This window comes from Equus caballus, chromosome 1 (genome assembly GCF_041296265.1).
Source record: "Equus caballus isolate H_3958 breed thoroughbred chromosome 1, TB-T2T, whole genome shotgun sequence".
NCBI lineage: Eukaryota > Metazoa > Chordata > Mammalia > Perissodactyla > Equidae > Equus > Equus caballus.
Window position 1 is genome coordinate 120,448,676 of NC_091684.1, and position 26,684 is coordinate 120,475,359.

The 26,684-nt window shown below is 44.8% G+C and overlaps 1 protein-coding gene across 5 annotated transcripts in view; it reads right to left on the bottom strand.

The window, feature by feature from the left end:
• The window catches only part of OTUD7A (OTU deubiquitinase 7A), a 379,739-nt gene that overhangs the window by 44,695 nt on the left and 308,360 nt on the right, over positions 1–26,684 (bottom strand). For all 5 annotated transcript variants that reach the window (XM_023651659.2, XM_070268408.1, XM_023651663.2 and 2 more), the window contains exons 7-9: positions 16,964–17,065; positions 13,368–13,495; positions 12,447–12,559 (exon numbers count right to left, since the gene is read on the bottom strand). In XM_023651659.2, coding sequence (XP_023507427.2) covers positions 12,447–12,559; positions 13,368–13,495; positions 16,964–17,065 — 343 coding nt within the window. The remainder of the gene's footprint in view (positions 1–12,446; positions 12,560–13,367; positions 13,496–16,963; positions 17,066–26,684) is intronic.

Genomic DNA, 26,684 nt, shown 5'->3' on the forward strand with positions numbered 1-26,684 from the left:
AAGTGTAATATACCAGGACAAAGTGGAGTTCATCCCTGGAATGCAAGGCTAGTTCAATACATCAATATCATTCAATGTAACTCACCACATTAATGGTCTACAGAAGAAAAAAGAACCACCATATGATCATATTGATTGATGTAGGAAATGTATTCGGTAAAATTCTACATTCATTACTGATACAAACTCTCAACAAAAGAATAGAGGAGAACTTCCACAATCTGATAAAGACTATCTACAAAAACCCTACAGCTAACATCATATTCAGGAAAGATTTCTAAAACTGGTAACCAGGGAAGGATGTCCTCTCTCATCATGCCTATTGAACATTGTACTAGAAGTCCTAGATAGTACAATAAATGAAGAAAAAGAAACAAAAGGTATACAGATTGGAAAGGAAGAAACAAAACTATCCCTACCACAGATGCTGTGAGTACCTATATAGAAAATCCCAAAGAATCTACAAAAAGTCTCTTAGAACTAATAAGTGAGTTTAGCAAATCACAGGATACAAGGTCAACACAAAAATCAATCACATTTCTACAACTAGCAATGTACATTTGCAAACCCAAACTAAAACACACACACACACACCTATTTACAATAGCTCCAATGAAATACTCAAGTATAAATCTAATAAAACTTATATAGGACCTGCATGATGAAAACTCTAAAGTGGTGATGAAACAAATCAAAGAAGATCTAAATAAATGGAGAGACATACTGTGTCTCTCCAATCCGTGGAAAACAATGTGTTAAAAGGCTCAAAATTGTAAAGATTTCAATCCTCCCCAAATTCATATAAGATTTAATGCAATCCCAATAAAAACCCCAGCAGGATATTTTTCAGATATAGATAAGCCAATTCTATAAATTTATATAGGAAAGAAAAAAAACCTAGAAATATTGAAAAAGAAGAATAAAGTTGGAGGAATGATGCTACCTGATTTTAAGACTCATTATAAAGTGACAGTAATCAAGACAGGGGGATATTGTCAAAAGGAAGGACATATACTTCAACGGAACATAAAAGATAATCCAGAAGAAGACCCATATAAATACTGCCAACTGATTTTTGACAAAGGTAAAAGCAATTCAATGGTGAAAGAAGAGTCTTTTCAACAAATGATATTGGAAAACTGGATATCCATATGCAAGTAAACAAAGCACTGATCTGTCCTCCATCACTACAATTTTGCTTTTTGGATAATGTCATATAAATGGGATCAGTGTATCACTTTTTGAGACTTGATCCTTTCACTCAGTATAATGCTGTGAAAGTTGTTGCACGTATCAATAGTTTGTTTCTTTTTACTGATGAGTAGTATTTCATAGTACAGATGTGCCCCAATTTGTTCATTAAAGGACATTTGAATTGTCTCCAGTATTTGGCAGTTATGAATAGAATTGCTATAAACATTTTATATAGATCTTTGGGTGATCATAGGCTTTAATTTTTCTGGGGCAGATTTTTTTCTACCTTGGCAAAATTTAAATTTTGGACCAGATATTTCTTTGTTTTGGGGAACTGTCTTGTGCATTTTAGAATGTTCAGCAGCATCCTTGGCTTCTACCCTTTAGATTCTAGCAACATCCAGCCTACTTTCCAGTTGTGACAACCAAAATTATCTTCAGACTTTGCCAAATGTCTCAGGGGTACAAGATCATCCCTGGTTGAGAACCACTCCTCTAGGGTAAATACTCCAGAGTGGGATTGCTGGATCACATGGCAAGTGTATGTTCAAATTTATAAGAACCTCTCAAACTGTATTCTAGAATGGTTGTACCATTTTACATCACCACCAACAGTGTATGAGAGTTCCATTTGCTCTGCACTCTCACCAGACTTGGTATTGCCAGCATAGTTTCTTATTGATCTTCTAACAGGTATGTAGTGATTTTAATTTTCATTTCTCTAATGGGGTTTGCAGTATATTTTTAAAACTGAGAGGGTCCTGGTTTACTTCCTGCCTCCCAGAAGCCTAGTTGAAATTGCATGGTGATCATGCACTTTAAATGCATTTAAAATAATTTCTTTCATTAACTCACTACTGAACTAATGTTTACAAAGGTTTTCAACATTTGATAGGTGAGAAAACGGAGACCCAGGGAGGCTGAGTTGGAAAATGCCTTTCTGTACATTCACGGAGCAAGACAATTGATGGTGGAGGTTCAGTCTATTGTTAATGAGGGCTGGGATTCAAAACGGTGCTCCCTTGAAATACATCCTGGAATTGGACTAGAAAACAAGGAGGCATCATTCCATCACCTACAGAACTAAAGATGAGAAGGCAGCAAGAATCCACTTCTCTAGAATAACAGAGACAGAAGCTTCTGAGCTAAGTGATAGGAGAAAAAGCAGCAAGCAGGGAACCTGGGGGGCAGAGTTTGAACTATGGCTCTTCCATTCAGTAGAAGTGTTACCCTGGATAAGTCACTATTCATCCTGAATCCAAGTTTCTTCATATGTTAAATGAGAATTATTATTATTTTTTTATTGAGGTAACATTGGTTTATAATATATAAACTTCAGGTGTACATCATTACATTGTGACTTCTGTGTAGACTGCATCATGTACATCACCAAAAGTCTAGTTTCCATCTGTCCATCACTGTATACATGTGCCCTTTGACCCCTTTTGCCCTCCCCACTTCCCCTCTGGGAACCACCAGTCTGTTCTCTGTATCTATGTATTTGTTTGTTTATCTTCCACATATGAGTGAAATCATATGGTAATTGTCTTTATCCATCTGACTTGTTTCACTTAATATACTAAAGGTCTATCCATGTTGTCACAAATTGCAAGATTTCATCTTTTATTTTTTTTGAGGAAGATTAGCCCTGAGCTAACATCTGCCACCAATCCTCCTCTTTTTGCTGAGGAATACTGGCCCTGAGCTAACATCTGTGCCCATCTTCCTCTACTTTATATGTGGGATGCCTGCCACAGCATGGCTTGACAAGCAGTGCTTAGGTCCACACCTGGGATCCGAACTGCTGAACTCTGGGCCACTGAAGCAGAACATGTGAACTTAACTGCTGTGCCATTGGGCTTGCCCCAAGATTTCATCTTTTTTATGGCTGAGTAGTATTCCATTGTATATATATCCACATCTTCTTTATCTATTTGTTGCTTGATGGGCACTTAGGTTGCTTCCAAGTCTTGGCTATTGTAAATAATGCTGCAGTGAACATAGGGGTGCATGTATCTTTTCTAACTAGTGTTTTCATGTTCTTTGAATAAATAGTCAGAAGTGGCGTAGCTGGATATTATGGTATTTCTATTTTTAATTTTTTGAGGAATTTCCATACAATTTTCCATAGTGGCTGCACCAATTTGCATTCCCACCAGCAGTGTATGAGGATTCCATTTTCTCTATACCCTCTCCAACACTTGTCGTTTTTTGTCTTTTTAGTAATAGCCATTCTGACGGGTGTCAGATGATAGCTCATTGTGGTTTTTATTTACATGTCTCTAACAATTAGTGATGTTGAACATCTTTTCATGTGCCTGTTGGCAATCTGTATTATCTTCTTTGGAAAAATGTCTGTTCAGATCCTCTGCCTTTTTTAAATCTTGTTATTTATTTTTAAATTGTTGAGTTGTATGAGTTCTTTATATAGTTTGGATATTAACCCCTTAGCAGATATATGAATTGCAAATATCTTCCAATTGGTAGGTTGTCTTTTTGTTTTATTAATGTTTCTTTTGCTGTGCAGAAGCTTTTTAATTTGATGTAGTCCCATTTGTGTATTTTGTCTCATTTCTGTTGCCTGAGGAGATGTAGCAAGAAAGATTGATTTTGTACCTTGCAACTTTATTGTATTCGTTACTTATTTCTAGTAGTTTTTTGGTGGATTCCTTACGGTTTTCTACATACAAAATCATGTCATCCACAAATTGTGACAGTTTTACTTCTTCCTTTCCAATCTGGATAACTTTTCTTTATTTTTCTTGCCTAAATATTCTGGCTAGGAAATCCAATACTATGTCAAATAAGAGTGGTGAGAGTGGGCATCCTTGTCTTGTTCCTGTTCTTAGAGGAATAGCTTTCAGTTTTTCACCGAGTACAACATTAATTGTGGGCTTGTCATATATGGCCTTTATTATGTTGAGGTACTTTTCTTCTATACATGTTTTATTGAGAGCTTTTATCATAAATGGATGCTGAATCTTGTCGAATGCTTTCTCTGCATCTATTGAGATGATCGTGTCATTCTTATTCTTCCTCGTGTTAACGTGGTGTATCACAGTAATTGATTTACAGATGCTGAACCATCCCTGAATCTCTGGAATAAATCCAAGTTGACTGTGGTGTATGATCCTTTTAATGTATTGTTGTATTTGATTTTATAATATTTTGTTGAGGATTTTTGCATCTATGTTCATCAGGGATATGGGCCTGTAACTTTCCTTTTTTGTGCTGTCCTTGTCTGGTTTTGGTATCAGGGTAATGTTGGTTTTCTAAAATGATTTAGGAAGCATGCCATCCCCTTCAATGCTTTGGAAGAGTTTGAGAAGGATAAGTATTAAATCTTCTTTGAATGTTTGGTAGAATTCACCAGAGAAGCCCCCATCTCTGGAAGAGTTGATGTCAGAGGTACCACTGCCAAGGGAGGGGAAAGGGGCTTCATCACAGGTATCTTGCGGTTCCTGGAGCCTCCATTTGTGGTCCTTGTGTTTTTTGGGAGGTTTTGATTACTGTTTCAATCTCTTTACTTGTCATCGGTCTATTCATACTCTCTATCTCTTCTTGATTCAGTTTTGGGAGGTTGTATGATTCTAAGAATTTATCCATTTCTTTCTTCTAGGTTATCCAATTTATTGGCAAATAACTTTTCATAGTATTCTCTTATAATCCTTTGTATTCCTGTGTTATCTGTTGCAATTTCTTCTCTTTCATTTCTGATTTTATTTATCTTCCACAACGTCAAGTTTGGTTTCTGGAGAACTGTCATTTTCTTTTTGTGATACTGTGTTACTGTAGTTTTTCACGGTGTTTGATGAACCGTTCCTCTGTTAGTGCATTTGTGGTAGCAAACACTGTACTTATTTGGGTAAGACTTTGTTTACTTTTATTCTGAACTGCTTCTGGTTGTATCTGAGAACCTGCACTTTCTACCCTCCACTGCCTCTGCCAGAGGCATTGTGAGTGTCCTCATTGTGCTGCTTGTGCCTATCAGGTTGCTGGAGTTTTCCTGCTTATGGTGTTCCTGCAGTTGCTGGTGTTGCCACCAGGTTCACTGGGCTGACTAGCACCTCTGCTGCTTCTGGGGTTTCCTGGGTTATGGGGTCCCCCACTGCAGTGGAGGAGGGGGAGAGTGGGGTGGGAGCTGGGGTCACAGGTACCTCTGCCATGTCTGGGTTTGTTAGGTCTGCAGATGCCACTGCTACAGGTGAGGGCAGAAGTTGCAGCTGCAGCTGGGGGGGCACCAGAGTCATGGGTTCCACTGTTGCTGTTACCTGACTCTCTGTGTGGGCTTTCCATGGGCTTACGCACTGCTGCAATGTGCACCACCTATGCTGTTGCTCCCAGGTTTTCTGGAGGTGTTGGCACTACTGTTGCCAAGGGCACTGGGTTTGCAGGTGTCACTGCCACTGCTAGGAGGGCCAGGATCATGGGTGACATGAACACAGCCATGGGTGGAGGGGTACCTGGGTTGTGAGCACTGTTGGAGTTCCTGCAGCCACTGGTCTCAGGCGCCGGCGTGTTTCCAGGAACCTCAGGTATCATAGGCACTGCAACCACTGCTGGGAGCCTGGGGTCTTGTATGCTGCCCCCACTGCTGGAAGGGCCAGTATCAGAGCTGCTGCCACTGGGGCAGGGACAGGTCAGGGGTACTGCTGCATTTCCTGAAGCCTCAGATCACAGGTGCCATCCATCACTACTGGTGGAGGGGGAGGGGCTGAGTCGTGAGTGCTACTGTGGTCCCTGCAGCCTCTGGCCTCAGGCACCAGTGTGATTCCTGGAACTTCAGGTAAGAGGCACAGCCTCCAGTACTGGGGGGTATCTGTGTCTTAAATGTAGCCCCCATCTCTGGAAGAGTTGATGTCAGAGGTACCACTGCCAAGGGAGGGGAAAGGGGCTTCATCACAGGTATCTTGCGGTTCCTGGAGCCTCCATTTGTGGGCCCTGCAGCAGTTTGTGACACCTCTGGGAGAGTGGCCTGCCTGGGCTCCTGGGGCCTCTGTTGACAGGTGTTACCGCAGTTCCTGGGTCTCCTGGTTGTAGGCGTGGTCACAGCTCTTGGAGCCTCCAGTCTTTGGAGCTGCTGCCACTGCTCACCTGGCTCCACTGCCTCCAGGAGGTCGAGTCTACCCACCTTCAGCTGTATAGATGTAGAGATCTCTCAGGCATTCCAGTGTGCGCTGTGCAGAGTCCTTGTGTTGGTCTACGGATGTCCTATCGGTTGTAACTTAGAAGGGAGAGACAAAGGGAACAACTCACTCTGCCATGATGTTGATCTTAAATGAGAATTATAATCTTTATCTCACAGGCTTACTGTGATGACAGAATGAGACATTGGATATGAAAATGCACAGCACATGGCAGGCAATTAATACATGTTGAGTTTATGAATAAATCTTATTCAGAGCTTGTAAACATGAAGCAAGAAGTTGAATATATTTAGTCTTTGGATTTCATATAATTGTTTCTCATTTCAAATTAGCCAATCTGGACTGAGTGCCAGGAAGCTGACATCTTTTTGTCTGATTTTTCTTTGACGACATAGCTCATTTCATGAATTTAAAGTGAGAATTTTATACTTAGCCAAATTATCCACCAAGGGTGACAGAGAATAAAGATGAATTCAGATATGCGAGGAGTCAAAAAGTCTATCTGCAGTGTACTTTCTTAAGAAGCTACTGAAGCTTGTCCCAGTGTATGCTCTGGGAAACCCCAGGGCTCTGGATTCAGACAGCTCTGGGTCTGCATTCTAGCCCCACCAGTCACAAAATGGGGGTAAGTCAATTAACCTCTCTGAGCATTAGTTTCTTAGTTTATAAAGCGAGATCACGCCTAATTTATAATGCCGGAATGATAAAGGGCAGGTAGGTAGGTGCTCAGCAGAGGTACACTCCTTCCTCTCTCTCTTCCTCTGCTGTGCCCAGCATAATCTAATAAGCCATTTTTTTGTGTTCCATTCCCATAAGACCTGTCTCTGGAAATCAGGCCAGAAGGTACACAGTGCAGTAATCCAGATGCATAAGGTGATTGGAGGGATTTGCTCCACAATCAGAGTGACGCCTGAAAGCTCCTACAAGTCCCAAAGCCTTCAAGACTCAAAGGAATGAATTTCTAAGGGGGGGATATCAGACACTTAGAGGAGCCACTGGAAAGTCAGGGAGGAGGAACACACGTCAGATATTGGGATGGGCCTTTACAACATACCATATGGGCAGCAGGCATGCCAATACAGAATGAGTGTGACAACGTCTTAATAAACATTACTTTTACAGTTGTAAAAAAACCCCTTTCCAAACACTTTCAAATCTGTGATTTTGCCACCTCTCACCAACAGCATCAGAACACAGGACAGCTTGCTTTAATGGCGACAGATCCCTCCTACTCCTGTGCACTTGTCCCTTTGCAAGGTGATTTTGCCCCTCCTCTCCTCAAGGATGGAGTCTATCTCTCTGCCCTGAGGCTGCTCAGCCAAGTGACTTGTGTGGGCCAATGGGACATTAGTAAACGTGATGCAAGCAGAGGCTTGAGAAGCACCTGCACACTGGAGGCCGCTCTCTCTTCCTGCCCTGAGACTGTATTGTCAGGAGCCTGGCCTCCTCAAGGATAAAAGCACAGATGGACAGAGGCTCAGAGAAAGCTAGTTCCCAGGCCCAGAGCTGTGAATGAGGTGCTCTTGGACCATTCAGCCCCATCCATACCAACTGCCAGATGACTGCAGCCCCTGAGTGGCTCCAGGCAATTCTAGACCAGACAGCTGACCCCCAAAATATAAGCAAATTCAATGGCTGTTGCTTTAGGACCCTCGGTTTTGGGGTGGTTTGCTATACAACCACTGAAAACTCACACAGCCTGGCAGGGAGGTTACTACCAAGTGCATTTAACAGATGAACAAAACTGAGGCTCAGAGCTTGGGAGACATGCCCAAGGCCACATGCCCAGCCCAAGACTATAACCCACGTCATTTAAGTCTGGTTCTCTGGTTGGGGTCCACCAGGCAGGACTGTCTTCCTTATCCTCCTTTCTCAGTTGCCCTGAAACCAGAACAGCACACGGAGGTCTTCGCTAACTCTTTTCAGAGATTTTATCAGTTTTAGAACAAGTAACCAGGTTCTTCCTCTTGCACACATGCTCTTTTCCCAGAGTGTGTGTGGCATGCTGGGGGGGGGGGGGGTCTGCACGTGCAAGCTGGTGATAGGCAACTTCACTTCAGCACTGGTTTCTGTGCAGAACTGCAAGACTTAGGGTGGAGCTAGTTCCTTCTTTCCTCCATGTTTTCCTTCTGAGGAGTATCCTTCTCCCCACAGCCCCCCACGAGGGCTTGAACACTCAGGATGGCAGCTATGGTGATGGTGTGCTGAGTTCTCTTTTGGTTGGAGAGGGCCATGAAAAGCCCAGCAGCGTTTTGGAGGGTTGCATTTCACATGTGGTGCCTCCGAGGGTCTTTGGAGCAGCAACAGCACAGAACAACTGATTACTCTTGTTTTAGCCACAGAGAAACTGACGTCTTGATTTGCATGTAGGAGCATCAGAGGGAGTTCGTCCTGCACTTCTGAGTGTGCCCTGCCCTGCCTGGGTCCTGACTCTTCACTGGGCTGTGCCTGTGTCCATGGGTGCCATCTGCCAGTCTTTCTCGGCATCTGAAGCTCAACAGGAAACCCACACTGGCCTTGCCTCCCAGGGTCTTCAAGGGCTCCCTGCTCCGCAATCACATACTTTGGGGCATCAGCCCTGAGCAGCCTGTCCACAGCAGCTGTCTGGCTCGTGGCTGCCCTGCCTACATGCCAGCCTGGTCTCCACCCTTCCCCTCAGGTGAGCAGTAGACATTCATCCCTGCCTCCAGGGTCTCCTGCCTGGGCTCTGCCAGTGAGCCTGGGGATGGTCACTGTGAGTGGTGCAGGAGGAAGAGAGGACGAGGGCCAAGCTCACATCCAAGTCTGGCCTTCAGTCCCTTCCAACCTCTTTAGATACTTAACCTGGTTGTTTTCTGTGAAAGTAACAAGTATAAAAAATGATGCCAGGCCAGTGTCCATGCCAGGGAGCAGAAGAGGGTCTGTTTCCATCTGTCCCAGTACCAGAGGGCCAGCAGCTGGGCAAGGAGCAGGACAGAGGGAAGGGCCAGCGCTGCTGCCCTTGTCCTTCATCCACAGGAATGAGGTTTCTGAATGAGCCCTGATGGGTCAGCACAGGCCAGAGAGGAGACGCTAGAGGCCAGCAAAATCCTTCTTGACTCTTCATTTGGGTACCCGCTGGGCTCATTGGAGGTCTGAATACTGACCTCGTTTCTAAGGAAGTGCTTTTGCAGGTCTTCAGCCCTCCCCCGAGCTGATGATCTCTGCCCTCATTTCCCCAGACAGAGGTGGCGGTGCCCTGAGCTGATGGCTTGTGACAGCCCTTCAGGCCTGGCCTCTGGGGTCACCATCATCGTAGGCAGAGTCCTCCTAAAGACATCCCAGTTCAGGCCTCCTCCTAGGGTTCACGTCTAGTGCTCAGGAAGCATGCACAGCCTCAGATGGCCCCCTACAGCCCTGAGGACCTGGGAGCTGGCCAGCCTCTGTCTTCAGAGCCTTGGGCAGGCATTGGGTACCAGTCTCTGTGGCTCTCGAGCTCCAAGGATGTTCTGCATCCCTCAGTTCAACCTCATCCAGGGAAGACAGAGGCAAAATGCAGAGATGCCGACAACTCACTGAAAAAAAGTATCTTTTTGGGCTTCCGAACCCCAAGGGAAGGTGGGACCCCACAGCAGGGAAAACGCTCCTGGAGGGAGGAACCCACTATTATTATCTGTTAGCTTGACTGCACAAGAGCTATCTGGAAGGGAGGAGAAGGTGGAAAGGTCAGATGAGAGTGACTAAATGCTGGTGTCTCACACAGAGCACACCCACGTTTACAAAAGTAACACATCAGCATCAAAATAGCCTTGGTCTTGCAGCTGCTCGCCTCCTTCTGGGATTTACCTGCTGCTGTGGGATCCAGGTGACCAATCTAGAGCCCAAACACAGCCCTTAGGGCTGCAGACATCAGGCCAAAAAACCCTGCACCCAGGCAGAGGAGGGCCATAGAGGGAGGATTCGAGCCCCTGGAACCATTTAAAATCCAGGAGAAACCAGCTACAAGGGCTTGGACACCATTCTGAAGAGCATTTCCTTGTGCTGCTCTGTGCAGATGAACAGCAAGGGGGGTGCTCCTGGGACTCTGGCGGGTGTCAGAGTTCCTGGCCTGCAGGGTGTTGGTTGGCCCCTCCCCAACACCCCCATGCTGCCTGATAGAAGAGGAGACCAGCGGACAGCAGGATACTTACCTGCTCCCCAAACCTGCTGGTCCATGTTGCAGTGGAGCAGACTCAAAAAGAGCAGGGAATGTCTTGGGGGGAAAAATAACATCTTTCATCTATCATTCATTGCTCCTGACTAGAAACATTTTCATCTTTACAACTGAGACCAAATTGATGGTGAAGGGGTCCTGAGAGGAGGGGGCATTTGGAGGCACATGACAGCTATTGCTGGGTTGGCAGGTCTCAGCCACACCAGAGTGCCTTTCCTGTGACCCTATTCACTCCCACTCAGTTGTGAGCTCTCTAGGGTCCCAGGGAGCAGGGGCTGAGGCTGGGGCTTTAGGAGTCAGACAGGCCTGATGAGCCATGTGACCGTGGGCCAAGTGCCTCTGGATGGGGGGACTCAGGGGACACAGTATGTGATAGTGGTCACTTGTTAACATTCTTATGATTGCTGTTGCCTTTCCCCACCCTCCCCCACCCAGAAGAGACACTGGGCTTGATCTAATCCATCTGCATCTATGCAGCGTCTGCCTGAGGCAGGTGCCAGAGGGGCAAAGACGAAAAGGATGCTAAGCAATGTTTTAGACCCATGGCAGGCGCCACTCAGGGGGCATGGAAATGTAGAGAGCAGAGTTCTCATGAATGGATTGAGTCTTTAGAATATTTGCTCCAAAATGTCCTTAAACAAAACAGACTTTTGGTGCTGAGATGCCACATTATTAAAGCAAAATGACAAAACAACTCTGTAGGAATTGTGTTGGTTGGTTTTCCATATCTGATTCTCGTCTTTGAAAGGCCTTGATCGACTGCTGGGCCTGGGAAGCACGGGGCCAGCTGCCAGTGGCTGAGGACCCAGACGCTGAGAGGCAGGGCCTAGGAACCTACCGGCCGGCCAGGACACACTGCCCATAGGGACTGTCTACTGGTGTCGCATCCTTTCTTGGGTCTCCTCGTTGTCAACAGTCAAGCTCTCTTGTTTTTGGCTGGAACTTTTTTCTAAGGGTGACAACTTGGCCCTTGGCTTCAAAAAGTAGGAACCAGGGCATATGCCTGCTTTTTGAAATGCTGGGCTGCACTCTCCATTCCCACACTGGGACACTTGGGCTGGGTCTGCAGGAACAAGCTCCTCTCTACACGTGCATAACAGCAAGGCCTTTTTGCAGGAACACACATGGCATCCACGGAGCACATTTGGGAGATGCTGGGCTCACTTAATGATCCTTTCCTTTTATTGCAACTTCTTTTTTTCTGTTTTTAATTTATTATTTTTTATTTTATTTATTTATTTGTTTTGAGGAAGATTAGCCCTGAGCTAACATCTGCCACCAATCCTCTTTTTGCTGAGGAAGACTGGCCCTGAGCTAACATCCGTATCCATCTTCCTCCACTTTATATGCGGGACGCCTGCCACAGCATGGCTTGACAAGTGGTGCCATGTGTGCACCCGGGATCTGAACTGGCAAACCCTGGGCTGCAGAAGCGAAACGTGCACACTTAACCGCTGCACCACCGGGCTGGCCCCTTCATTGAGACTTCTTGAAGCCAGTAATTAAATAGATATTTAGTTGAAAAAACCCAACCCCAGCAGCCTGAGGCTTCAGAGCCTAGCGAGCGCAATGGCAGAGTGCGAGAACTACCACTGTCCTGTGCCACCTCCAAAGGCTGGCTGTCAGTGAGCCCCTGCCCCGCTGCCGCCTGCAGTAGGGCACAGTCTGTGTGAGTGCTGTGCCGCTGCTGTGCCCCAAAATGCATGTGGGGGCTGTGTACGCTTTCCCCGAACATCTGACAGGGGTCCAGCCATTCCCCACAGCCCCGCCGTTCGTCCTTGAATCTAAAGTCTGAAGGCAGGAGTGTTCGTGTCTCCCTCGGCTCAGGGGTATTACACGCTCCCTTGCAACAGTTCCCACACTGTTCCTAGCCACCTGGAGCTCAAGGTGACTTTTGGGGAGAGCAGGGAGGGGGGCTGGGGGGCAGCACTTACCCCCCGCCCGTGCCGCCGTTCTTGCTGAAGTGCGTACGCGGCTCGCTGGAGGCCAACTTCAGCAGCTCCGTCCACTCTCGCTCCCACTCCTCCTCGGTGTACACCAGCCCTGACTGGCACGAAGGGAAGCCAGTTCAGGAGGTGGCGGGCTGGCCTCCTCACCCTCCCCACCCAGGTGAGCCTGGGCAGCTGAGCAGGACCTCCTGGCTCGTCCAAGCCTGACCAGGACCCAGCGGGGCACACCTGTTAGTGGCTACCAGCTGTCCCCACTTGCTAACAACAATATTCTTTCAGCACCCCCAATCTCTAATTTCAACGCTGTTGGGAGTGCCCCCAGCAGCGATGGTCATTCCCAGGGTGTGGGAACAACCAGACATTAACCCATGCACACATCAGGCTGGGGGCAGACGATTAAAAAGTTGAAACAGGTAATGGGCCAACTCCAATCAAAGCAGGCAGATTCTTCTAGGACAGCAAAGTACTAATGTTCACCGTGGTCAGGGTGACTGGGATTCTCTTTGGATTGAGCATATGCACAAGGGCTGGGGCCGTGGGCAGTGCCAGGGTCACCCTGCGGCTGCACCCAGCCTTCACACTGCCACCAGCAGTGACCTGACATAGGTGACCATACAATTCATCATCCAAGCCGGGGCAGCTCTGAGAGTGAAGGTGGTTGGTTTCATAATTACGCCAGGATGGTTGGTGTGAGTGGACGTGTGGTCACTGGGTGACAGGGCTGAGCTATTGCAGTGGGCTCCTCTTCAGTGGATTTAAATTAGGGAGGCCTTACTAGTCCCAGAAGCCATTTCTGCTTAGCCTCACAAGACGGACTTGGCCTTGGGGCCCAGTTCTGGACTCCACCATGGCCCGTGGCTGTGCCTGGTGTGGGTTCTAGGCTCTGGACACACCATAGGTACCAACCTCCTTGTTCTGCTGCGTCTGCTGCCACCTCCACCTCCGCTTCAGGGCTTCCCTCTCAGCCCCTGTCCTCATCATGGTGTAGAGAGCTTTCCGCAAAACCAGGTCCCGGTCGTGGAACCCCCACATTCCTGCAGCCGGGAGGTCCATGAGGAGCAGAGGAGAGAGACCGGATGTGAGAAGGGGGACAAACCAGGACGTAACTCAAACCACTACAACTACCAGACCTGGCCTCCCGCATCTGCATGCACAATGATAACTCTTTAGTCGGCTGTTCAGTTCTCACGATTAGCTAGCAATTCCCCTCTGTTCCTTTTCCCAGTTTCCCGTTGATGTAAGTAGGCGAATGAATGAAGGAGCATATCCCCTTCTTAGCGAAACAATAGTAGGTGAAACCAAGTGCTGCCTCTCTCTGGGACCCTTGGCAAGCCACTCGCAATCTCTCAGGTTTGCTTTGAGGGACCCAATGTCCGCTGTCCAGGTCTTGTGTTTGAGTGAGAGATAGGATGTGGGGAAAAGCTGGTTGTGCATCCTCACAAAGGCCCCAAGCCAGGATGGCAATTAGACCTTGGCCTCCTCTAGGATCTGCCACATCCGATGTCTGCAGCCCTAAGGCATCTTGACCTCCTGAGAAGCAGAGTCAGTGGACACCACTGCACACATTTGGACTCAGGAGAGAGTGCCTGCATTATCCCTCCACCCCCTCCCCAGCCTGTGCTGAGTGTGGAGGGGTCACAAAGACAAGCTAGGCATCTCTGAGCATGTGCTCAGACACCTCAGACATGGTCAAGAAACCCAACCAACGGAAGAATCACCAATGAGAGGTACAGCCCTGGCTATGGGGAAAGAGTGGGGGAATCCATTCATTCATTTATTCATTCATTAATTTCCTTGAATCCCATTAATTCCACTTAATTAATTCCATATTTATTTCATAATAGGGGTAAGGCACTATCCTAGGTGCTGGGAATACAGACAGCAGCCACCAGGACAGACTAAGTTCCTAAAATCTCACAGAACACATTGTGGGGAGGTGAGGCAGCCACTGAATGAGCATGTACCACAAGGAGTGATGAACAGAGTGGTGGTATTGGTCATGGGGTGAACGGAGACAGCAGAGCAAAGACCTGAGTAGGTGAAGGAGGGAGCTGAGTCACCATCCCAGGCAGAGAGAAAGGCCAGGACAGACCCCAAGGGGGCCCACATGGCATACTTGAGAAACAGCAAGAGGGAGAGGTAGCTGGTGCTGGGATCCAGGGGACAAGGTGGGGAGTAAAAAGGTGGCTTTGAAGTGAGCTGGGAGCCTCTGGAGAACTTTCCAAAGAGGAGTGCCTGCACTGACTGACATTTTTAAAGGCTTAATCTGGCTATGCATCCATTAGTGCAAAAATATGCAAAAACCAGGGGCTGCTGTGGGTTTTCCATCAAGCCAGGCTTTTGTCTTTTACTACAATGCAGTGGGAGGGAAGTGGCCATCAGTGCTCCTTGTAAACAGGCCCAGCCCATCTTCCTCACCCCTCAGACGTGCCTGCAGGCAGGGCAAGTCCTGTTTCCTGTGTAAGCTCCCATGGCTCCTTGTTTGGGTCTCTCTTGCAAAGAGGGTCTCCTTGTCCCACACAAGTTTGCCCACAAACCTGACTCCAGGATGCCTGTCATTTCTATGTGAGCCCTATGACCCTAGGCCAACGTCAGGCCAGCTCAGTAGGTTCAGTAGCACTCTGGCAAGGGTTGCACTGCTGCTCGGGCAGTCTTGCTTCTCCGGGGTTTAGCATTTTGAGTAGAAAAGGGAAATAAGTACTGGGAGAAAAGAACCAAGTGGCTCTGAGCCCTGGCTCAGTCACGGCCCAGCCTTTCTCGTAGTGGTGGCGGGGCCGCCAGTGGGAGGCTTTCTCTTCCCAGGCAGACCCAGGAGGTCCACCGTGCCCACAGGGAAAACACCTGCCATCAGACAAGACTGCAGGGGTGTGTGGCTTTCTGATTTGTGGCCTTGCCCACCCGTGGTGCTGACGGGACGGTGACTCTGCGTGCTGCAGTTTCTGAAGGACAAAGGCATTTCCACACCTGAGACTTTGCAATGAGGCTGCTGTTTGACACAGACGAGAGATTTCTTCTTTTATGTTCTTTCTCCAGGTTTTATACAAAACAAGGTGAAATATGATCCATAATTGGGGAATAGCTAATACATGATGATGAAATATGACACAACTAGTAAAAACATAGTTTTGAAGAATAATAGTGTGGAAAATTCACAATATAATTTTAAGGGAAAAATGTTGGATTCCAAACAGAGAGCACAGTGAGATCATAACTTCACTGGAAGTACAGACAAAAGAATGCAAGGTCGTATACCAAAATGTGAAAGTGGCCCTTGCTGGGCGGTGGGATTGTTGAGTTTTATTTTCTCACGATGGTGAACGTCGGATACTTTCATAATGCCAACAAAGAGAAGTGTATGAATTTTCAACCAGAAAGGGAGTAGGTAGGTGGTGGCTCTGTCTTCCCCATCACCCCTCGTCAAGCCCCAGGAATGTGGACTGTTCCCCTTGCCCTTGGGCTCCACTCTCCTCTGGGCCTCCCGGGCCCTTCCCAGACCCTGTGCATTTCCCTCCAAGCCTTTCAGTCTCCTTAGCCACCTCTTCCTGAACGGGCCTCCCTACAGGTCTGAAGAGAGGTCTGGGCCTGGCCCTTACTCTGAGTCCCAGCATTGAGTTAAGGTTGTATTTACCTGGGGGACAAGTTTGACCAACAAGGATCATATTCTTAGCTGAGGGTCCTGTCTCTGGAGAGGACTGATGAGGCACAACTGGCCCTAACGCCAGGGTCTCTGGCACAAATCCAGTCCTGCCTGTCAAAACTGGTTCTGTCCCATGGATGTGAGGCTGGGTCCAGAAGGGACAACTGCGCTTCTAGGAAGTCTACCGTGACCCTCAGTTACCCAAATATTGCCACCACCACCGGTGCACCTGCTGGTGTGCCTTTTTGAGACCAGGAAGCTCACATTTCCACTGGAGGAGGTTGCTGCCCTCTCTGTTGGATATTCTGACTGTGCTGATTCCCTTGTGATTTAGCCAACTGGTAACTATGTCTGCCTTTTTGTCAGTCCAAGTGCATTGACTGCAGTCAGGACGGTGGCTCTGTACCTACCCAACCTCATGCACTGTTCCCCAAACTTCCTGCTCAAGCCCAGTTGAGCCCCACCTCCAAACGCCCTGTTAATTTCTGCCTTTATGCTTTATCCGTGCAGTTTCCCTGCCTGGAATGTCCTCTTTTATGCTCTTTCAAGTTCTTCAAGCCTCAGTAAAATCCCACCTCCTCCAGGAAGTCCTCTTTGATTGCTCTAGGCCACCATCTCTAAACCCCATCCCTGCAGTTCATGCTCTGCCCCGTTCTATCATATCAGGTCTTTTCTCATGTGTGCTCTGTATCCCTAGCCTGCCAGGGACTTGACAAAAAGTGCGCTGGATTGTTGGCTCCATCCTTTGGGGACTCTTCCAGATGACAGTGATGAGTGTGGCTCTACTTAGTATATGCCTGTCCTTCACCAACGTGCAGAGCAGGTCTGGGGCAGTGTCACCCTCTGCCTATGCTTCGGAGCTTACCCAGTGAGGCGGCGTGTAAAAGGCAGTTCCCGTCACCTGTTGTGGCCAAAGGAAGAAGCCGTTTGCAGCTTGTGCACACAGTGGACCACCAGTTCAGGCGACCTGGAACAGAAGTGTTCTCACTTTAGAACAGAATCCCAGAACAGGCAGGGACCACTGTGTGTTTGCTAGGTAAGCAGAAACACCAGTGGATGATTTTCTAGAGGATTTCTAGAGAAATTCAGTGGGAAGGCAAAGTGTTATGACTATTTTTTACCAAATAAAATATAGATCTTTTCTCCTTTAAGATAAGAAATAGTCAAATCTTCCCTTCAAGTAGCAAGAGGATTGAGAAACTCAAGGCCAAAGTCTTCTCTCCTTGAATTTGAGAACATATTTTACACAAAAGATAAGTTTTTTCTTTGTTTAATTTCCTTGAATACAGTTTCCTCTCCTGAAAGTTATTTTTTTCCTCAAATTATCCTTCTTTTTTGATGCATACATACCTCTGAAAGTATGGTTTACATTTAATTTAATACATCAAAACCATTATAGCTACTTAGTTATGTTAAATTTCATTGACACATCTCAAGACTTCTGCTTCCAGAAAGATAGAGTAGACATACTTTCCCCTATTAGTTGTAGCTAGTTGTACAACTAAAAATCCTAGCCATTATGTGTAAAACAACATGGGAAGACTGAAAAGTGGAGAGAAGAAAGTTGGCTGGCTAGGGACATTTGGATCTGAGGAACAATGTGGTGGTAGGCTCCCTGGAGTTTCTTTTTCGTCACAAATCCCAGACTAGATTCTGGAGAAGCTGGCAACCTGGAAATACCAATGGGAGCAGATGAAAGAAATATCATGCTTTCTTTAGACAAGATACCAGGAAAGGGCCAGCTTAGGAAGACAGTGACCCCTTAGACAATAACTTCTCTATTCTAGTCAAATACCACAGAAAAAACTGTATCCTACCATTACCCTGCCAGCAAAGGCTGAGTGGGGAGCTGAGACTTCCATCTTTGCCAGGCTGGAATGAGTCACTCACACCTGCTCCCCCACTGCCAGATGGTTTTAGAGAAGGCTGAGTGCAGAGCCAGCTCTTCAACCCTGCTGGACGTACTGTGTAATCTACCCCTGATAATTAGGAACAATGGACAGCCTGGATTTCCATTACCATGTGGTGGTAATGACTCCTGCCTAGTAGAACCAAGAAACCCATCCTTCAACAGAGGCAGAGGGGAGAAACTGTACTTCCATTCCCACCTGGAAGTTACAAGTCAATGGCCCCCGTACCTACCAGAGAATGTCTGCTAAAACACAAGGTTTAAATAAGATCCAGAATCCTATAACAATACTCAATATGTATAATTTTTAATCAGAAATCACTTATACTAAGAACCAGCGAGATTTCAAATTGAATGAGAAAAAATAATCAACCAACACCAACACCGAGATGACACAGATGTTAGAATGATCTGAGAGGGATTTTTAAAGCAGGTGTCATAAAAATGTTTCAACAAGCAATTACAAACATATTTGAAATAAATGAAAAAATAGAAAATGTCAGCAAAGATATAGAAAGTCTCGCCCAAAAAATATAAGATAAGAAAAACCAAAAGAGAAATTTGGAACTAAAAAATGCAATAACTGATTTTAAAAACTCAAGTGTCCTCAACAGCAGAATGGAGAGAATAGAAGGAAAAAATCAGTGAATGTAAAGGTAGAACATAGAAATTACCCAATCTGAATAACAGAGAGAAAATACATTTAAAATGATCAAAATCTCAGGGATATGTGGGACTATAACAAAAGATCTAACATTCATGTCACCAGAGTCCCATAGGAGAGAAGAAATAAGGTAGAGATGAGATAAGTATTCAAAGAAATAATCACTGAAAATTTCCTAAATTTTGGAAAACAAATAAACACCCCATAAACATATGGATTCAAGAAGCTGAGCAAACCCTAAACAGAAAAAAAAACATGGAAATTAATGAAAAACACATAATACTCAAACTTTCAGAAACTAAAAAGAAAGAAAAGAATCTCAAAAGCTTCCAAAGAAAAACAACCCCACACCTGTATGGGAAAAACACTTCTAATGACAGTGGATTTCTCATCAGAAACCATAGAGGTCAGAAGAAAGTGGCACAATATTTTTCAAGGGCTAAAAGGAAAGAACTGTCAATCTAGAATTCTATGTCCAACAAAAATATACTTCAGAAATAAAAGGGAAATCAACACCTTCTCAGATGGAGGAAAACCAAGAGAATTTGTTTCTAACAGACTTAACCTTAAAAGAATGGTTAAAGGAAGCTCTCTAGACAGAAAGAAAATGATAAAAGAGAAAAACTATCATGACACGATGGTTTATATAGAAAATCAGAAGGAAGCTACAAAAAATGCTATAAGTAAGAGGTTTTGTCAAGGTCACAGGATATAAGATCAACATATACAAATCAATGCTATTTCTACATACTATGAATACATGAGTCCCAAATTTAAAAATATCATACCATTTATAATCACTCAAAAATGAAATACTTTAGTATAGATACAACATAATATGTTCAGTATTTGTATTCTGAAAACTATAAAATGCTGATGAAAGAAATCAAAGAAGATCTAAACAAATAGAGAGACATACCATGTTTACGAGTTGGAAGCCTTTCAACATAGTAAAGATGTGAATTCTCCCCAACTGATCCATAGGTTAAAAGCAATTCCTATCAAAACCTCAGCAAGGTTTTCTTGTAAAAAGGATATTATTACCAATCTAGAATTATACACCTCAGACAAAGAGAAACACAGAATTCATCACCATCAGATCTGCAGTAAAGAATACTAACAGGAGATTTCCAGGCAGAAGGAAAATGATCCTGGATGGAAGCAGAGTATATAGAAGGAATGAAGAGATTTGAAAGGGCAAATATGTTGGGAAATGTAAATGAATATTGACTGTTTAAAGCAATACTAGAAATGCATTTCCAGGGATTAAATTATATGTAGAATTTAAACACATGACAGCAATAGCACAAAATATGGGAGTGCATCATAAATGACACAAATTCTAAGGTCATTACATTGAGCAGGAAGTGGTAAAAGTGCAATTCAAGATCAAATAACTCAGACACATTTTGCAAACTGTAGGGTCACCACTAAAAGAACAATAAGAGAATGTATAATTGACAAGCTAGTACAGGGGAAAACAGAATGATAAACATTCTTAAGTAATTCAAAAGAATATGAGCGAGGAAAAAAGAAATACAACAACAAAAACCCAAACAGCAAGATAATAGATTTAAACCAAAATATATAAGTATTTATATTAAATGTGAATGAACTAAATATTCCAATTAAAGGACAGAGATTGTCAGCCTTGCTTTAAAAAACAAGCATATGCTGTTGACAAAAGACACCGTAAATATAATGACACAGAAACTTGACAGTAATAGGTACAGAAAGATATACCATTCAAAAACTAAGCAAAAGTAAAGCTGGTGAAGCTCTTATTGATATCAGATGAAGTAGACCTTACTGAGGCACAGGATAAAGAGGCATATGTCATAATGATAACACAGTCAAGTCAATTGGAAAGTATAACAATACCAAATATGTACATACGTAAAATTTAGCCTAAAAATATATAAAGCAAAAACTGACAAGATTCAAAAGAGAAATAAATAAATCCAAAATCAAAATTGGAGATTTTTAACAGACTTCTCTTGATAAATGAGAGAATCAACAAGCAAAAAATTCAGTAGAAATTAGATAAACATAATTCAAGAACTTGACCTACCAGACATATAAACAACAGTGAATCCACTGACCACAGAATGAATATATATTCTTTTCAGGTCACATGGAAAACTTCCAAAATTGACCACATGATGGTCCATAAAGAAAATGTCAACAAATTTCAAAGGATTTGAAATCATCCAGAGTATGTGCTCTGACCACACTAAATATAAGCTAGAAATGAATAGAGATAACCAAGAAAAGTTGAAAATCCTCAAATGTTAGGAATTATACAGCACCCTTCAAATAACTTATGGGTCAAAGAAGAAATCACAGGCAATTAGAATGTATTTTGAAATGAATGATAATAAAAATCTGTGGGCTCTAACTCCAGCAGTGCTGGGAGGGAAGATTATAGTCTGAAATACACACAAGAAAAACCAAAAAAGGCTGAAAATAAATGTTGTAAGTGCCCACAAGGCTAGCAACAGCAAATCAAACCTCGACAGTGTAGGTTGAAATAGTAAAGGAAAGAATCAGCAATATAGAAAAAAAATACAATAGTGAAAATCAAACAGAGCTGAGAGTCAGTTCTATGAAAAGAGTTATATAATTGTCAAACTCTTAAAAAGAATTGTCAAGAAAGAGAAAGTATAAATTTCCACTATCATTTATGAAAAATGAAACATCATTACTTTACCTACAGACATTAAATATAGCATATATTTAAACATAATATGCATATTGTAAATAATTTTATGTCAATACATTTGAAAATGGTAAATAAAGTGGACAAATTCCTTGAAAAACACAATTTACCAAAACAGACTGAAGGAGAACCAGAAAACATATACAGCTCTCTATCCTTTAAGGAAACTGAATTCATTATTAGAAACTTCTCCCTCACAGAAAACTCTAGACCCAAATGGCTTTACCAGTGAATTCTTCCACACATTTAAGGAGAGAACAGAGAGCAGAAAACCCGAGAACTTTCCCCATTTGTTTTGTGAGGCCCATACAACTTTGATACCAAAACCTGACAGGGACATTCCAGGAAAAGAAGACCATGGATGTATCTCTCTCAGGAACAAACAGGGCAATGATTCTAAACAAAATATTTAGCAAACTTAATCCAGTAGTACCCAGAAGATCACTACATTATAACAAAGTTGGATTTATTCCAGGAATACAAATTGGATTAATATTAAAAAATAATCAACTTGTGGTCTCCTGCTTCCAAGAGTGATGCAGCAGCTGATGGCAAACCTGCCTGTCTGGTTACCCTAGTGAGAAAAGTGAGATCAAATACAGAAATCACCTTGAGAAGGGCAGCTGGAAGCTGTGGAGGCATGCAAAATTAAATAGGCTGAGAAACTAGCGAGAGGAGAAGCTCAGGGAGGAAAGCCAGCCCTGAAGCTTTGACCTGGAGGCATTGGCCAAATCTGGGTAGGGGTAGATGGCTGAGAACACACACTAATGTTGGTGCAAAGCTTGGTGGAGGGCCACTCCAAGCAGAGAGAAAACAGCGCAGCTTTGGGTAAGACTTTGGAGGCCTTAAGCACATAAGTAGCTTTTTCCTGAGGTCCTTTGCTGCATACAGAGTGAGAGGCTGAAAACCTGAGCAGAAAGCTTTGAAAAGCAGCCAGTCTGGAATCACCATAGGGAGGGTCCACAGAGTACAACAAGCTCTTGCCTGAAGACTTTGGAAAGTTAAGGGTGCAGGCAACGCCGGTGGAGGGTCAGTGATGGAGATACAAACACCAGAAGAGCTGGTGGTGGTGACTTGGGGTCTCAACACATTGGTTGGCCCCATCGGGACATTTGCTAACACTGGGACTGAGAGAGGCAGGAGGCTAAAACCTTTAGTGTAAAGTCTCTCCAAAAGCGAAGCGTTAGGAGGCAATTTTCCATGGGCCTCACATTTCTGTGCATCTTACAGAGGCAATGACGACTCTGACAGGATGAAAAATCTTTTCAAGGATGGCTGTACAGCAAACAGCCCCGAAAGACAGAGACAGTGTGTCTCTCTGGGGCAGAGGATAGATCTGTTCGCTATCCACTAAAGTAGAGATAACTTCTCCCTCCAGGACAAAGATTGGGCAGGTTTGCGTGCAGTCCATTATAAAAGATTGGAGTTTCCCAAGCTTGGGGCTCCTCAGCGGTGATGCAAACCCACTACATGCACAGGATCCACATGTGCCTGCTTCTGCATCACCCCATGAGGTTTGGGGAGCAAAAGGAACTGACACAAACAAGAAACTCATGCTACTTGCTGTGCTGTGAGTAAGTCCTTTGTCCCTGACCCAGGAGTCTTACGTCTTCCGCCAGCCTCCATGAACCTGTAGCAGGCTGACTAGCTGGCTTGCAAGCAGAGTAAGATCTCAAACCCTCACAGTTCTTTATACATAAAGACGGGATGCTGACAGAGACAGGGCTTTTTGAAAGAGACAAGACATGGGGCTTCATGGGCCAGGTTAGGGAATAGGAGAAAATTCTCCAGGATTCTGCAGGGAATGCTTTTCCTCAAGCTGTGGGCAAGGGGGCAATGAGTAAGGTCCCACTGTCCCATCTGTTAATAGATGTTAAAAGGCTGAGCAGTGAGAGGTAGGAATGAATGGTGGCTACTGTTCACCCTCCTCTCATGTGAGGAGGAGGTCCAAGGAGTCTCTCAAAGCTGATATAGGACTTTGGGTGGATCAAAACACCGGAAGTTCATTTTGTTGAGCTGGGCAATGTACTTAGCAGTGAAAGTAACAGTGCCTGGCTGACTGGCTGAGAGCTGCTGGCTCCCTGCACCTCCTGGTCCCCTCCCTTCTTCTCTACTCGACATCAGCTACTTTCACAAAAGATCATTAGGGACGGGGCCTAGGTATCCCTGCACCAAAGGGGGACTAAAGGTCACGTGTACCTGTCCAAGTGTGCTGGGGGAATTCATGGAGGAGAGGAACTCAAACGTCTATGACTCTGCTGGTTACAGGTGCCAAAGTCACCATCCTACCCAGTTATGGAGGAAGGGGCATCTGAATTCAACTGATGGGGGCTTGGGTAGGTTAACAGTGGGAAATGGAAGCTCATGTGACCTTGTGTGTGATGCCCTTTGGGCCAATCCAATGTAGTCTTGTTGCTGCTTCTATACCTGAATGTACCATAAGAATTGAGAGGTTATATGAATGAATGTCCCATCCCATAAGTGCCAGAGGTGATTCTCCCAATTAGAAGAACCACAGGAGGAGATACACTAATGGGGAAAGCTCCCCTGCCATTAACCACCAGCAGATGGGTCAGGATTCAGCATGAGGGCCTCTCCCCACCGTGTCCAAGCTTTCACTCTGTACATGACGTCTGTTGGCTGGCAAGTCAGATGCTCAGCTTCAGGGGCCCAGATTGTGTGATATATCTCAGCCAGCTGGGGGGCTGATAAGTCTCAACAAAATTCACAGCCTTGCTCACCAAGTCAAGTTTCTTGGGATGCTAGCCTGAGTTCACAATACTTAAGCCCTCTGGCAGTCAAGGAAAAAGTGCTGTTTCTTCAACCCCACCCCCCTTGCCCCCAACTATCAAAAGGAGACACTTCCTTTGGCTCTGAGTTGGACATGGAATGTGCCTCACTGGGGCACTCTATTTGGTCCTTTACGACGTTCATCCTGCAAATCAGCTTCCTTTGAGTAGAGCCAGCCCATGTGGCCACGTTGGAAGTGATCCAGCAAGCTCTGGCACCTTCTCTACCTTTGGGTATAACCACAATGGCCCTTCAGGCTACAAGTGTCTGTGACTGATACTTTTGCTGACTAGAACCTCTGGCAGGGGGAAGTGGCCTCCACCTGGAGGTGTCCCTTGGGGTTTCAGACTTGTCATCTCCCTGACATGGCTGCTAAATTCATCCCTTTGGGAAAGTAGCAACTGACCTGCTGCTGAGCTCTTGTCAAAACTGAACATATCACCCATGGGGGCCCAGTGACTCTGGTCTGATATTTCCATTTTGGGGTGGGTCAACTCAGCTTGAGTGAGTAATAAAGTGAGAAAGGCCCAACAGGGATCACTTGTCAGATGCAAATGGTATATTCAAGCACACAGCTGGCCTGGTCGCAGCAGCATCTTGGCTTTACATGAAAAAGTGGCAGCTGCCCCTCTAGAAGAAACTATTGCCCTCTCTGATGCCTGAACCAAAGCCTCTGGCTCAACAGGGCCCTTGATGCAGAGTCCCCTAAATGTCCAGGCTGGTTCCCTGACACTTTGGCTAAGCTGAAACTTGGAGGGAAACACTGGGCTGGGGTGGCTGTTTGGCCCCAGTGCCAGCTCTGCAGAACTGGAAGTGGACCTGGTCACTCTGTTCAGTGGGCTGGACTCAAGGCTGTTCTCATAGTTCTGGCCAGCACTGTCTTGATGAAGCTTGCTCTATTTTACTGATCCTTGGACTGGTTGGTCTAGCAGTTTGATCTGTCACTTGAAAAACTACAGACCGGTAGATTAAAGACCTTTCTTGATGGAGCCAAAAAATGTGATAACAAATCACAGGTGCTGATCACCTGTCTGGGATGCTCATGTCTATGTGCAAGTGAGGGCCTATCCTTTGATGAGACCAACTGGAATCAAGCTGCTTATAGAGGCTGCACCTCCCAGACCACCGCCATTGCTGCCTGGACCTCTTACTGTGCTGCACATGGCAATACTCCCACCACCACAGAGGGGCACCTAGTAAAGGACTCCAAGTTCTGATGCAGAGGCTGCTGCTGCATGTCAGGAATTGACCCATTGGCCTCGCAGTAGAAGAGGAGGCATTGCTCCTGCCTGCTCCCGGCAGACGTACTTTTGGGGTTATTTGTTCTGCCTCACTGCTATTGACACTTACAACAGAGTTAACTCAGGCTACATAATTGTGACCCTTGAAACTAATTGTGCTATGTTTTTGGCTTTCCAGACCATCTTCAGTCTGACAATGGTATATATTTTATGAAAAAGCCACTCAACAATGAGCTGATAGTTAGATATTCAAAGGGCTTTCCACGTTCCCTACCATCCACAGGCATCTGGTAACTACATCACATCATAAACACAAATTGATTTGAGGTGGATCATAGACATAAATGTAAAAACTAAACTTACAAAGATTCATAGGCCTAAAAATAAAAGTTAAACTATAAAATGTCCCATAAAAAGAACAGAATATTATTGGGATTGGCAAAGAAAAGAACTGATACGTGTGACTTCATCAAAATAAAAAATTTATGCCTATTAAAAGACATCGTTATAAAACAAAAAGGCAAACCTCAGACGGGGATAAAATATTCACAAAACATGTATCTGAAAAGGACTTGTGATTGCATATATGAGGAACTCCTACAAATCAATAAGAACCAACCAACCTGATAAAAATGGACCAAAGACTTAAGATATTTCACTGTGAAGGATATACAAATGGTCAAAAAGGACATAAAAGATGCTCAATATTATCAGTCATCAACGAAATGCAAATTAAAACCACAATACTTCATCTCCTCATACCTGCTAGAGCGGTAATATTAAAAAGACTGAAAACACCAAATGTTGGGGATATGGAGCAACTGGAACTTTCCTACTTTGCTGCTGGGAATGTAAAATGGCATGATGATTTTGGAAATCTTTTGGTGATTTCTAATACAGTTAAACATACACTTACCATATGATTCAGCAATTCTATGGTTGGGTATTTACCAAAGAGAAATGAAAACATAAGACTTGTACAAGAATGTTCCTATGAGACTTATTTCTCAACAAAACTAGTTGCTAACAAATCTAGGATTGCATCTCCGAAATAAAGAATCAGCACTTAACAGTTGCTTCAGGCTCTGTTTTCTAGTGAACGTGGGTCACGACGTCCTCATTCACTCCTTCTCAGGGAGAATTTCTGGAGGATGTACTAGTCAGCCCCCCATATCCATGGGTTTTGCATCCACTGATTTGATCTGCAGTTGGCTGAATCCATGGATGTGAAACCCACAGATATGGAAGGCCCCACTGTGTTCA